General features: G+C 38.2%; 1 protein-coding gene across 4 annotated transcripts in view; it reads left to right on the plus strand.

The window, feature by feature from the left end:
• The window catches only part of LOC149219583 (Sugar isomerase (SIS) family protein), a 92,229-nt gene that overhangs the window by 62,661 nt on the left and 14,317 nt on the right, over nt 1–15,251 (plus strand). Inside the window, exon 1 of one of the 4 annotated variants that reach the window (XM_089384401.1) lies at nt 3,075–3,801. The exons of the other annotated variants lie outside the window; for them this stretch is intronic. Within the exon in view, the coding sequence (XP_089240527.1) occupies nt 3,152–3,757 (606 nt within the window). The 5' untranslated portion in view covers nt 3,075–3,151 and the 3' untranslated portion in view covers nt 3,758–3,801. Of the gene's footprint in view, nt 1–3,074; nt 3,802–15,251 lie in introns of those variants that run through there. 4 annotated transcript variants of the gene reach the window in all.

The raw sequence follows: 15,251 nt of genomic DNA on the forward strand, positions 1-15,251 counted from the left end.
ATTTAGTTGGTGTTTCTTTATAATCCTCCTAGGAAGTGTATTGCCATAATGATAAGAATAAGCATATCGATATTGAACGCAAAAGAATATCATGTGTTGTAAAAATCCAAAGTCCAATAACATTTAATTATTAATTTTTATTTTATTTTATCATATTTTTACTATATTTTTTATATAATTTGACCAAGTTAAAATATTTCTAGAACAATAAAATACCACATCTCTTCCATATTCCATTAGAAAATATTTCTCAACACTAATTATTGTTGTAACCATAACCCAAAAAAATAATTCTTAATTTTTAAATCAATGTTGGTCCTTGTTCTTAGTCAGCGAAGTAGCTAGATGAGTCAACTTTGTTCATTTTAGTTATTCAGAACAACTAACAAAAATGTCATAACACCTTCGTATAAATTATCATAAAAGGAATCTTTTATATGCTTGCTAGGAGGTTGTATAAAAGGATGCATATACGAGTGTGGTATAACTAAATTGATTATTATCCAATTTGGTGTAACATGAACGAAGGTGAAAATAGGTTTTATCAAATTTATAAAAGTGGTTTTCTTTCCACACGTCCCAACCACTCTTTACGGGCCCTTTTGTAGACTTTACTTTATGGTAGCAATGAGTTACCCTGGATATTTGAGCATTTGTTTAATAGAAGTTGGTTTGTTATGGGTGATATGTTTTTTCTTAAGTTTAAATATAATTTTTTTGTTTCACATCAATGTTATAAAGTATATAAAATTATAGAATATATGGAGTTTATCAGTAGGGAAACAAATCAAGCTTTGCAATAAGGGTATATTAGTAGAGGAAAAAACTTAAAGGAATCTAGCAAAAATTGGTAATGTCTGGATATAAAAAAAATACCAATGACTAGATTGGCTAGAGCTCACTTATGTCTCTTAATGCTCAATCGACAAGAATTAGAACAAGGTGATAACTATAATTCATTATAGGAGGTGTAATTCTCTAAGGGAGGGCTTGGGATTACCTTATTTAAAAAAAAATGGAATTCACGAACTTAGAGTATTGTCCAGACTGGATGAGGGTGGGAGAGGATCTTTTGGGACTAGAATAGGATTTCTATAGGAGTGTTTTGAGCCATGTGATCCATACATATCTTCTATACATGTTATCGACTTCTTGTTGGACATGATCTGGCTAATAGGTTAACCCAAAGAACCCTTTGAAGAAGCCCTCAGGCTTCACTTAAAACATTGAAAGATGCTTCTTTTGCTCTCTAATTTCAGCCCTCTCAAGAGCAATGGCCTACTTGACCATGAATTTCATGGTCTAATACATTTATTCTAGCCTGAATAATCTTGTTTCTTAGGTTTAATTGTTTCCATGGTCATGTCTACCTCATCAATGGTTTCTTTTCCCTTTGTAAGACACCCATAAAGAATTAGTTAGGAGCTCATTCCATATCCTACTCCAATCACATCACATGCCTTGGTTTGTCTCTCTAATTCAAGTTGTGCCCCTTGAATCATCCATCATCTTTTTCCCTTTGTTATGCCTACAACAAGTTAGATGCATGGTTCCAAGGCAATATTCCCTTAGAATGTGCTTGAGCCAATCTTCTACCACCTGTAGGATCCCTCTCTGAGAATCACAACTCTTGTAGTTTTTTAGGTAGAGATGAATGAGACCAAGCCTATAAAAATCCATTACTAATAAATCCCAAAAAACCTCCCTCAAGTGAAAATACCTCACCTTTCAATGAATTGGGTAGAGTGCCCCTAGATCATTCTGTTAGTTTGTGGTCGCTTTCCTCAGGTATGATATTGCATTCATGGAAATTTTCCTTGGCATGATCCATATCTAGGCTTCAATCTTGTCGGATGTCCTATCAACATGTGCCCCCCCAAGGTACACAACGGATGAGGCACCTCCCTCGTTTGGGTCGTTAGTGGTTGTGAGCCCCATGTTTATCACTGGAGGTGGTCTCATACTATAGTTGCAAAGGAAGAGACAAGAATGGTAGGCCATATAGGGAACTCCCTTTAGGGTTATTACCAATGTCCACCACACCGATATTCTTCACCATGTGTCGATTTGAATGTGCCAACTCGCTCACCTTCCCTTGCTATCAATTTGACTTGTGAGTTATCACCTAGGAATCAATCGTATTTTATCATCATAGCAACACAATCAGATTGGAGTGGCATAGGCTTTCTTCCAATGAATTCCAAATCCCTATTGGATTAGACTAGGAGACCCCTTCAATTTCCAACCTGTCTGTGATTGCATTGACATATCAATTGATGTGTTATAGAATCACAACCTAAAGAGTGTTTAACAATTTGGCCACTGACGAGACTCATAATAGGAATGCTTTCACGTCCTCTTTTTCATATTCTTAATTATTTTTCATTGGCCTATGACCAACCTAGATCCATCTTAACACTAAATCCATCAAGTGCCAAGAGGGATCAAATCTCTTGAGGTGCAAACCTTTCCTCAAGTTTTGCACTCAAAAAAGAGGTTTGCACCTAGAGAGATTTGATCCCTCTTGGTGCTTGATAGATCTAGGTTTATGATGGATCTAGGTTAGTTTTAGTCATGTGTAGTCATGGAAAATTTGTTGTACATCTAATTATTTTGATCATTTAAATATGTTGAATATGTCTAAGATTAATCTGGTCATTTAAATTTTAAATTTTCTCAATTAGCTCAGTTTGTTGAGTTAATAAAGATTGTTAATAACTTGAATGATGACAAATGATGAAATAAAAAATTGAATGCAAAGTGACAATGTAACAATGCTGAATGATAGAAAATTGTCACATTGCATTCAACATTGTCACATTGATCACTTTGATCAAAAAAAGAAAAAGATGAGTTAGAAAATTATAAATAATTAATTGAAAAATAATACCAAGTAAATTTATGTGTTAAATTTTGATTTATATAAATAGATTTAAAAATTATAAATAATTAATTATAAAATTTATATTAAAATTAAATATACCACCAATATAAATTCTACAAATTATACTTAAGATAATGTAAATTAAATCCAAGTGACATATACTGTCCCCACATTTGATGCACTAGCAAAGTGTATATTGATAGCCCTTAACTTAGGGCCCCCATATAAGAGGATAAGATTAAACGGACGCACAGTAGGTAGTTGGAAATGGTGGAGATGGAGAAGGAAGGTATAGGAGCGACCGCAGGCAAGATTTGCAGGGAGATGGAGCTCGTGTTTGCGAAGGCGGAGGAGCAGGGAATCGATCCGGCAAGTGTGGTGGTGGAAGAGATAGTGAATGCGGCCAAGGGCGGAGGCCGGGTGGTTGTGCACGGGGTGGGCAGAGAAGGGCTGATGATGAAGGGGCTGTGCATGAGACTCTTCCACCTCGGCCTCAACACCAGCTGCGTCGGGGACATGACCGCTCCCGCCGTGGCCCGTGGAGATCTGGTCATCGGCAGCGCCGGGCCGGGCAGTTTCAGCACTGTGGAGGCCATTTTCGGGCAAGCAAAGGAGGCAGGGGCCAGGATTCTCCTCCTCACTGCGCGCCCGGAGGGTTCTGCGTCTCGATTCGCAGACAACATTGCGGTCGTTCCAGCCCAGACCATGGCAGACGATCACAACATGGCGGCGCCCTCCGCTTCCATTCTTCCAATGGGGAGTCTGTACGAAGGTGCTCTGTTTATTCTTTTTGAGATTGTTATTCTCAGGCTCTCGTCTGCTCTCGGGCGGACTGCAGAGGCCATGCGCTCTAGGCACACAAATCTGGAATAACAATTATTGGCATTGTATCATAGTGGGTTAAATCTTCCTGCAAGGTAAGTTCACTCTGCAATCACTGCGCAATGTAATTGTAAATATAAATTGTAATTATTTATAGTTTTAATGATGGTGAAAAAAGGGTTAAAATTTTCATATGAATTTAAATTTTTATTAAAAAGATGTGGTACAATTTGATGTAGGATACAAAAATGGTAAGGATATGGTCAAGTCAAATAGTTCAAAAATAAGATCAAATATTTCATGGTTGTATGGGTGTGTATATCTCTTAAAAAAATTGGTAGGATATTCTTACATATAGTTTTTGTAGGGATATCTATTTATATATTGTGGTTAAAATAAATTAATTTGACAAAACATGCTAAAATAAAACAAATAATATATTGATTAGTTAGTTTCATTTGGCATTTGTATGTATTTGTTCAACTTTATGCGATAACATCTTCCATGTCTTCTTTGTCTTTGTGTCTAAATGTGGTTACAGATAATACTTCATTTATACTATGCACTATGGCTTAGTCATTTATACTATGCACCATGGCTTAGTCAAGAGAGCACAATAGTCTTCTGTTGTTTTGTGAGGTTATTGTGGGTGGCTTCATACCACCATAAAGCTAGGATTTTAAGGGGAAAAATAGAGTAAACGATTTGATGGGGCAAGTTGAGGTGGTTTATAACTCTTTCCATCATTTGTTGCAATGATCTCACCTTCACATAAGGTTTAAGGTAGTAGCGACTCTTAATTGTGAAGGTGGCCTCAACTTATTTTTCTTAGTTCCAAGCTCTAGAATGTTTCTGGCAAAGTTTGTAGCATGTTTTTTTTTACAAAATTTTCCTCTTCTTGCAAACTACCCAATGCATTCTTCCATTTATACAACTATGCAGTCTAGTTCTTCAAATTACAATGGACTTTACCATGTCTTTTACATAATGTCTAAAACTTCACTTAATCTCATCTAGTTCATATAGTATGCAATGACGTCATTAGAAATGATAGTGCACCAATATAACCATATGACTCTTGCAAAATACCCTAAGGAGGAGATGTTCACGAGTTGAGAGTACCCCCTCATAACACTTTGACAATTAATCCTAAAATGCCACCAAACTTCAAGCACTTGCAAGACACCCTTAACAAAACACAATTTTAGAGTGGGGGTGAAAGGACCATGCCAAAGGCATTCAACCATATGCAAAAGAGCTAACACCTTTGGTGCCTATGAGGACCAATGCCAGAAATAACAATGAATAAATCATTCTAGAGCTTGAGATCAAGGAATTTTACCCACACACATTAGCATTGTAGCTATGAATACCACCTATTCTATCTCCATAAAGTAAAGATTGAGAGTGACACTAGTGCCTTAACGTCCATCCTCTCAAAGTTGAATGACTCACCATTTGGTGACAGAATATAAACTCTCCATTAATAATAAGATAATTTGACGAATAACAATTAATAATCATAATCCCCTCATTAAAAACAAAAAATCCCTCTTTTAATTTATATCCTTATTTGGTTGCATATTAACCAATCCATTTTAGTCCTAAAATGTTAGTTAGAAATTAAAACATTCAAAATCCCACAAACTTCCCTTTAAATTTTGTACTCTTATTTGCTTGCATGTTAGCAAGCCCATTTTGCCCCTTAAATTGGTTAAATAGAAATTGAAACATTTAAAATCCTTCATTTATGGAAAAAATTCTTCGCCAAAACCTTCTCAAGTGAATGTTCTTTTGGATTTTGTTGAAATGTATTGGTTTGATAAGTAATGACAAGTCTCCAACTACCATGCTTTATCAGTCCCTGCCTCGTCAAGGACTATATCGCTCGCTTCACGGTCAAAGTGTGTCAATTCTTTATTATTTTGCTGAGTTTTTGCAATTTTAACCAATGTTTTGGGAAAATGTTGAATATTTCTATTTTCTCGTAAATTTAAAGTAATATTCTAATTTTTGGAAACTTTATTTCTAATTTTTCATTGGCTGAAGGAACTTTGATGCGACATAATTCCCTTGGTGGAGGGTGTTTTATTTTCGATATCTGTGAAAGGCTGACAAATCATTTTAAAATAAACAAGAAAGGCTAATTTTATGAGTGGCCATTCCATTGGTGAGTGCTCTAGCATTGACAGTGACACTAACATTGTTATGCCTGACACTACTATGATTCTACCCAATGATGCCAGAACTGATGGGGTTGTAGGTTCCTTATATTGGGGCGCAGGGGCACTTAACAAATGTCCATAATGTTGATACATTGTGCGGAGTGCGAAGGTGCGAAGGAAGAAATGAGGAGGTTGGCAGGGGGGCGCTAAACGAGTCTCTTCTTTTTCTACACCTTCTTACTTTGCACAGTGTATAAATGTTTCATGTGTCTTGTGCAAATATGCTCTTATAGGGATCAGTTCCTCCAATGCACAATACATTGATAACATTGCTAACACTAATGCTCCATATTCCTGAAACTTGACCACTATGGAATACATCCAACAACTATTACATCTATTTTTCTTGTACTAAACTAAATAATAAGCGCTTCTTGTAAAAAGAATTATTTACTCGGAAGACTCTGATGCAACAACTCCGTTACACGAACATGTAAGAAGGCTTGAATGCTTGAAGACAGGCCTAAATATGGAAACATTGTATCGCTATAAGAGAATGTTGTAACGGAATTCATTCACCATTCAAGCATGCTAAAGATTGCAAGCTCAATCTGCAGTATTACAGTTGAATTGAATGTATACTCCATACCTTTGACCTATTAAATTAACAAGCGTTTGGTTTCTTTAACATTAATAGAATTTTTAATGGATAATTAAAACATTCACTAGATGAATAGGGATTTTCCACTAAATCTAAGGAGAGTTTCATTTTACATGATAACACCGAAGCTTAAAGGCTTAAGTGCATTTTTGAAACACAATGACCACAGAGGAAGTTGTGTCAAATAATATGTAGAGACTTTAAATTAAAGCACAAAAATATTTCATAATAATTACTTGTAAATGTTACAGAAGCAGGATATGCACTTCCTCCAACTTGCAATTTGATTCATAGAGTAACTACCTACAGCTTTGGTGTGCAACTTTGGTGGATTGATGTTTGTTATGACAAATTGTATGATAGTTTTTAGTGGCAAAGTATCTGGTATTAGTTTCAATTCATTGATATGAGGTGTAAGAAATTGTATGGAAGAAGTGTGGTGTGGAGAATAGGTGTGCAGAGCAAGGAACACACATTCTTCCATGATGTTTTGCGCACATTGCCAATTCCACACCTCAAGAAGCAAAATTGTTATGAGGTGTGACTTGCAAGAAGCATGCATTCCTTAATTTCCCAGAGCACATTTCATTTTCCTAGCCCACAACACCTATGATGATGTACCGTAAATAATTATGAGAGCATACTTATCCTTCTTTGTTCATTGCCTTTGACAAAATTCCATATCCTTTGCCCTCTAGAATGGGGTAACCAGACATCACTTTGTTCTCGATAACATAATATGTAGTTCGGAATTTGTGGAGATTGTTGAAAGGGCCACAATAACTAATTAGTGGAAGATTCTTTTGAAATTTATTAGTGGAAGACACACTCAACTGACAACTTTTGAATTTATTTTGATGCATTTTGAGGTAAGGTGGCGAGGAGACACTTGCATGTTGATTTGGGGTAGCATCGGATGTGCTCTAGCCATGAAAATTGGTGGAGAGGCTAAAGCACATGAGATCTCCAAGACCCAGAAATTGTTTTGAGAAATTCCATCCAGATGAGGAGTTATTAAAATAATTAATATTTTTTAATGGGTTCCTAAGTCTAAACTTAGGAAAATAAAAATATTAATGGGCATTAATAAAAATAAGGATGAAAAGCTTCTAAGGGACAAGGATCAAATCTGTTTTAATCTTAGCCATTGATTAGGGACTTAATCTCGGCCATTGATTCATCAACAAGAAAAGTATAAGAGAAGACTTGAGGGTCATTTGGAGATAGACTAGCAGATACTTATTATCCCAAGGAAAATTGATTCTCAGAGAGAAGGAGATCGATTTCAGAGGGAGAGTTGCATGGTGAAGGAAGAGGGGGGATGAACAGCAATCAGGGAGCTCAGAAGAAGTGGTGCAGGGACTCTGAGAGACAGCGCAGAGGGAGACGTGGATCAAAGAAACGCAAGGATGACATAGAGAGTGACCAGAGCTGCACAAAGCCACGCAGAATGACGCAGGGCTGACACAGTAGAGAAAGGAAGCTCTCTAGGGTGTCAGAGAGTCTCAGAGAAAAGTATCAAGTGTTTTCTCCCAGTGTCTATGTAAATTTTTATGTAAAGCGATTGTTGTTGAAGAATAATAAAACCTTCCTCTACTGCACCAGTTTTCCTGCATTGGGTTTTTTCAATGACAATTGTCCAAAAATAACTATGTTGATGTGATTGATTCTTGTGCATATATTTGTTTCTGTATAATGGTGTAATATCTGCAGTAGAATTTATTTTAGTATTTACTGAAGGGATTTCATAAATAACTTATTGGGAATAATAAGTGAATTAAATTAGTGGCTGCAGTAATAGAATTTATGTTTAGAAATTTTCACATGGTATCAGAGCAAAGATTCAGCGACGGGAAGGGAAAATCAATTATGGGTCAAGAGCATGATGCAGAGGCATCCACTCAAGGAGACTCGTGCAGATTTTCAGAAGAATGCACAAGAGACAGAAATTGCAATTATTCTATGTTAGCTTCCAGATTGGAAGAAGAAGTTGCTTACGTAGCAAGCTCTGCCTCCTCAGAGGTTTGGTATATAGATAGTGGAGCTTCCTGGCATATGACAGGAATCCGAGAATGTTTTTCAGATTATCAAGAAGAGAGAATGAATTTTCAGATCACTATGTGGAATAAGGCAAAGTGTACTCTAGTAGGGAAATGTACTATAGTTTTTCAAGCAGAAACATGAGAGCGGTTCCAAGTTACCAATGTGTTGCATGTGTTAGGACTGGGGATGAAATTACTTTCCGTATCTCAACTTCAAAACAAGGGCTATGACGTTTTCTTCATTAAGGAGAAAGTATACGTCAAACACCCAAGTTAGAAAAAGAAGGTCTAGATCAGAATTAGAAATAATAAGTTGTACAGATTGCAACTAGAATCACCAATGGCACTAATAAGCAGTAATGGAGAGAAGGATTTGAATGACCCGTGGCACAAAAGAATGGGACATTTGCACCATGGGGCTCTGAGAATTCTTAGAAAAACTGTAACAGGAGTTCCAGATTTTAGTACCGAACAAGATGATGTATGCAGAGGGTGTGCTTTGGGCAAGTATGCCAAAGCCGCATTTCCAAGAAGTAACAATAGGGCCAAGAGTGTACTAGGATTGATACACTCAGACATTTGCAGAACGATGTCCACAAAAGCTCTTAGTGGTGTCGAATACTTCGTCACCTTCATCGATGACCATTCCAGGAAGACTTGGATTTACTTTCTGAAAACCAAAGATGAGGTTTCCGATCAATCCAAAGAGTTTAAAGCTCAAGTGGAGAATCTGACAGGAAAGAAGATAAAAGTGTTGTTCTCAGACAATGGTGGAGAGTATGTTGACAAGGACTTCACCGATTTTTGTGCTAGGGAGGGCATCATAAGAGAGTGGACAACTCCCTACAATCTGGAGCATAATGGAGTAGCGGAAAGGAAGAATAGGGCTATTGTGGAAGCAACTAGGGCTATGTTGTATGATCAGGATATGCCAAAATTCATGTGGGAAGAAGCATGCAACATGACAGTTTGTGTCCATAATAGAACTCCTCATAGGGCATTGGGCAAGATTACTCCAGAAAAAGTGTTCACCAGAAGACACCTGAAGTTAATCATTTCAGGGTATTTGGGAGTTTAGCATACTGCCGTATACCCAAGGAGAAGAGGAAGAAGTTAGATCAAACTGCAGAGAAAGGATTTCTTGTGGGATATAGCGAGAATGTTAAGGCATATAGAGTCTATCTTCTAGGGAGCAGGAAGGTAGTAGTTGGGTGAGATGTAAAGTTCATGGAGGATAGAGCTTTCAGAAAATCTCAAGAAATGCCTTCCGAGGAGCAATCAAAAGATGAGCCGTTGGTCAAACCACTTCAACCAGCAGAAGCTAGTACCATAAATTCTCCTCCAGAACAGGAGGAATCACAGGAAGAGGAAGAGCTGACAGATGCGCCTACTACCAGAGGAATAATGAGCGGGAACTCCAACAGATTCTGCGGGATGCAAAAGAATTCATTGGTGCACCTAGGAACAGTAAAAGGGAGCGAAGACAGCCAGACAGATACCAGGCCTTAGTAGCTCAGGTTGGGGAATCCTCCAGTTTTCAAGAGGTCGTTCAACATCAAGTATGGGTGGATGCGATGGTGGAGGAATACAACTCCATAATGGTGAATGTTGTCTGGGAAGTGGTGCCTAGGCCTCAGGATAGATCAGTGGTAGGTTCGAGATGGATCTACAAGATCAAATATGTTGCAGATGACAATGTGGAGAAATACAAAGCCAGGTTTGTGGCTAAGGGGTATGCTCAGAAGGAAGGAATAGACTACGAAGAGACCTTCGCCCCAGTAGCCAGGTATACATCTATTAGAACCGTGATATCTCTTGCAGCTCAAATGGGGTGGGAGATTCATCAGATGGATGTCAAGACGACATTCTTGAACGGGGTAATAGAAGAGGAAGTATACATTGAACAACCAGAAGGCTTTGCAACACGTGAGAAGAAATCTCATGTATGCAAATTAAAGAAAGCCTTGTATGGGCTTAAACAGGCACCTAGAGCATGGTATGGTCAAATTGATGGCTACTTGCAAAAGACTGGGTTCGTCAAGAGTAATGCAGATCCCAATCTCTACTATCTAGTTGTAGAGAATGAACCTCTAGTCCTAGTATTATATGTGGATGATCTCTTCTTGAAAGGATCATCCATGCTCATAGATGATTGTAAGAAGAATCTAGCCACAAAATTTGACATGAAGGATTTGGGAAAGATGCATTATTTCTGGGGTTGGAAGTTTGGCAGCAGAAGTGTGAGATCTTCCTTGGGGAAGGGAGATATGCTACAAAAATTCTGAAGAGATTCAGGATGTAGGACTGTAGGCCTAGGACTACTCCAATGATCACTAATTGGAAGAAAATTGATGCATCGAAAGACAAAGATGTTGATCCCACCTTGTACAGGCAGCTCATAGGATCTGTGATGTATCTGGTCAATACCACGCCAAACATTTGTTATGTTGTCAACACTCTCAGTCAGTTCATGGTGGAACCTAAGAGGGCGCATTGGGCAGCAGCCAAACATGTTCTCAGGTATATACAAGGAATAATCGAGCGTGGACTATTGTATACCAGAGGAAATGGCATCAGGGTGAGTGGGTTCACTGACGCAAATTGGGTTGCAAGTTCAATAGATCGAAAAAGTACCATTGGGTACTGTTTCAACATTGGATCGGGGATGACTTCTTGGTGCAGTAGGAAACAAAAATCCATAGCTCTGAGCTCAGCAGAAGCAGAATATATGGCCGCTAGCGCAGCGTCATGCGAAGCCATATGGCCTAGAAAATTGCTTGTGAACCTATTCAGTAGAAGGATGGAAGCGACCAGGATCATGTGTAATCGAAGTTGCATCAAGCTCTCTGAGAATCCAATGTTTTATGATCGGTCGAAGCACACTGATATCAGGTGTCATTTTCTCAGAGACTGTGTCCAACGAGGAGCAGTACAGTTGAGTTACACTCCTACAAGAGAACAGGTGGCAAACATCTTCACCAAGGCTCTAGGAAGAACAAAGTTTGTTCATTTCAGGGAGAAGATGGGGATGGTAAAGAATCTATTTCAATAATGGATAAGTATCAGAAGTTGCAATGCAACAGTTAGCAGTGGCAATGCTATGGGCAGCATGGACAACATGTTGAGAGGGGCAACAATACAAGAAGCAACAGTGCAGTGGATGTAGGGCAACAGGCCAGCATTAGCACAGGTACTGGTGTGGAAGGATCAGTGTGATATTTAGTGGTGGAGCATTACTAAAGCACATTCCTCGCTAAGACGGAGTGTTGATTTGGGGTAACATCGGATGTGCTCTAGCCATGAAAATTGGTGGATAGGCTAAGGCACATGAGATCTCCAAGACCCATAAATGGTTTTGAGAAATTCCATCCGGATGAGGAGTTATTAAAATAATTAATATTTTTTAATGGGTTCCTAAGTCTAAACTTAGGAAAATAAAAATATTAATGGGTATTAATAAAGATAAGGATAAAAAGCTTCTAAGAGATGAGGATAAAGTCTGTTTTAATCTTAGTCGTTGATTAGGGAATTAATCTCGGTTGTTGATTCATCAACAATAAAAGTATAAGAGAAGACTTGAGGGTCATTTGGAGATAGGCCAACAGATACTCCGTATCCCAAGGAAAATCGATTCTCAGAGAGAAGGAGATCAATTTCAGAGGGAGAGTTGCAGGGTGAAGGAAGAGGGGGCATGAACAACAGTTAGGGAGATCAAAAGAAGTGGCACAGGGACTCTGAGAGACATCGTAGAGGGAGACGCAAATCAGAGAGATGGAGGGACTCTGAGAGACAATGTAGAGGGAGACGCGAATTAGAGAGACGCAGGGATGACGCAGAGAGGGACCAGAGCTACACAGAGCCACGCAGGGCTGACGTAGTAGAGAAATGAAGCTCTCCAGGGTGTCAGAAAGTCTCAGAGAAAAGTCTCAGGTGTTTTCTCCCGGTGACTATGTAAATTTTTCTGTAAAAGCGATTGTTGCTGAAGAATAATAAAACCCTCCTTTGCTATACTGATCTTCCCACATTGGGGTTTTCCGAGGATAATTGTCCAAAAATAACCGTGTTGATGTGATTGATTCTTGTGCATATATTTGTTTCTGTATAATGGTGTGATATCTGCAATATAATTTATTTTAATATTTATTAAAGGGATTTCATAAATAACTTATTGGGAATAATAAGTAGGTGAAATAAATCAGCTGCTGCAGTAATAGAATTTTTGTTTAGAAAATTTCACATTGTAGGCATGAGAATTTCGAACTAAAATGGTATGGACCATCATCACTGTGAAAATTCTCAATCCATTGTAGCAACTGGAAATTATTCTTCTAATTGATTATCATTAAGTGCAATTTATTTGCTACTACAAACAACAAATAAAATCACCACTGCAATTTTCACCAAAATAAAATATGTTGCAGAAAATAACTGGAACTGAGAAAATAAAGCACACACAGTAAAAATGACACCATTATTTTTGGACAAATTTCCCTGGAAAACCCCAATGTGGGACAACCTATGCAACAAATGAGGGTTTTATTATTATTATTCAACAAAATTTATTCAATTTAGGCTTTTGTGATCCATATCAATTTTGAGAAGAATCTTCGGTGAAAATAACATAGAGATAATTTTGTCGACGCGTTTCGAACCCAACCAGTGTGGTTCATCGTCAAGACAAGCTGAATGAGCAGATCTTGCAATGCATTATAAATAGATCGGGCAGAATATCCAGGATATTCTGCCCGATCTATTTATAATGCATTGCAATATCTTCTCATTTAGCTTGTCCTGACGATGAACCACACTGGTTGGTTCGAAACGCGTCGAAAAAATTATCTCTATGTGATTTTTGCCGAAGATTCTTCTCAAAACAAAATTTATGAGTACAAATCTGAATGCCAAACTGGCAATCCTCCAGCAAAATATACTGTGAAAATTGTTTGGAGGAAATCCCTCCCTTATGCAACCAAACTCGACCCCTCTAGCCCTGCTCACACTTCCTCTCGACAACTTGCACTAGCCATAAATGTGCACTGCTTGGCCCACAAAATTCACACTGCCTGCTAACTGGCTCTGGATGAGCCGTCTTGCCTCCCTCAGGCCCTGGAAGTGACTCGCTTTTCCTTCTGGGTAATCTCTCGACCTCCATCAACTGAAATGATCACTTTTTGGCACTTTAAACTGGGGTTTTTGGCTGCTCACACTCGTTGCTCAACCTCTATGCAGAAATAATTCAACCTCCTAACTGCCGCTGCTCTGTTGCTGGGAAAATCTATTGGAAATGACTTTGTTGCTCCCTCAATCTCACTCTTGCCTTCCTTCTGGCTCAAACTTCTCTCCCTTATGTTAGAAAATCAAAAAGGTAGAAAGATTTTCTTTATGTTGATAATTACTTGTGATATTCTTGTTTTCTTATTAACTTTCGTATGTTCTTCTTTTACTTTAGTTCATCAAGCAATTACCAAAACGATAACACAAAGATCACAGACATCAGATGTAGGTCGACAGCCAGGGAAAACCCAATAAAAAACTCTTCCTTAATACTTTCACAAGATGATCCAAAACTCCTTGACCTAGACATAGACTTCCTCCGACCACCAAGTCAACCCTTCCCTTCTTCTGCATATGATAACCTTCCAATAACAATTTCGATCTAGATGCAACAACAAGACTTCAACCCAACAATAGCCCAGCAAAACTTCAACCCAGCAGTAGCCCAACAGAACTTTGACCCAGCAGTAGTCCAACAAATCTTCGACCCAACAGTAGCCCAACAAAACTTCAACCCAACAATAGCCCAACAAAAGTTCAACTTAGCAGTAGCCCATCAAAACTTTCACCCAGCAATAGCCCAACAAAACTTCGACCCAACAGTAGCCTAGCAAAACTTTGACCCAGCAGTAGCCCAACAAAACTTCGACCTAGCAGAAACTTTGATCTTTCAACAAATAGCCTAGTATATCCACACAAGTGAGAGAGAGAGACAACCCAAAAACTTTGATTTTCCTTCTCCAACAAATCTCCTCCTCCTCTTGGAATTCACAATTTTCATGCCTCCTTCTCTTGGATATCGAACTTGTGTGAGAGATGTCTTCCAAATGAACCAAAATGCTTGTATATATACCCATTTCTGAAGGTCGAATTACGCTCATGTAAGCCGACTTCATCAGGTAAGGGCCGACTTGGTGTGGAGGTGACAAATGACTTATTTTACTTAATAATAATTATGTTTACATGATTCAAAAGCCCAAGGGTCTCATTAAATGGACAATGACTCTACTGACTTAAGAGAAAACCTAGAAGTCCTGAATGGGGACTTTGACCTAAAACATGACGACCCAAGCATGAAACCCATGCTTTAATAAGTCATAATAATAATAATAAATTATTTTCCTTTCTTTTGATAAACACATTTCTTTATGACTCCAATACAATTATGGAGACCAAACCTAGTTACATTCTTCAACACTCCCTCTTAACTAGGGAGGTATTCATACATACATATACAAGTACATGGAAGATCTCAAAACACATTAACCATGAAGAGTTTAGGCCACAAACTAGATTTCTGACCAGGGCAATCTATCTCAGTGGGACTAAGATGGACTAAAGCTTTCAACCTCTTTAGATACCATTAGGCTTACTTACTAACCATCAACCCAGGGAACTAGGTG

This window comes from Pinus tabuliformis, chromosome Q (genome assembly GCF_031772625.1).
Source record: "Pinus tabuliformis cultivar Carrire ecotype Pingquan chromosome Q, CPIR1, whole genome shotgun sequence".
NCBI lineage: Eukaryota > Viridiplantae > Streptophyta > Pinopsida > Pinales > Pinaceae > Pinus > Pinus tabuliformis.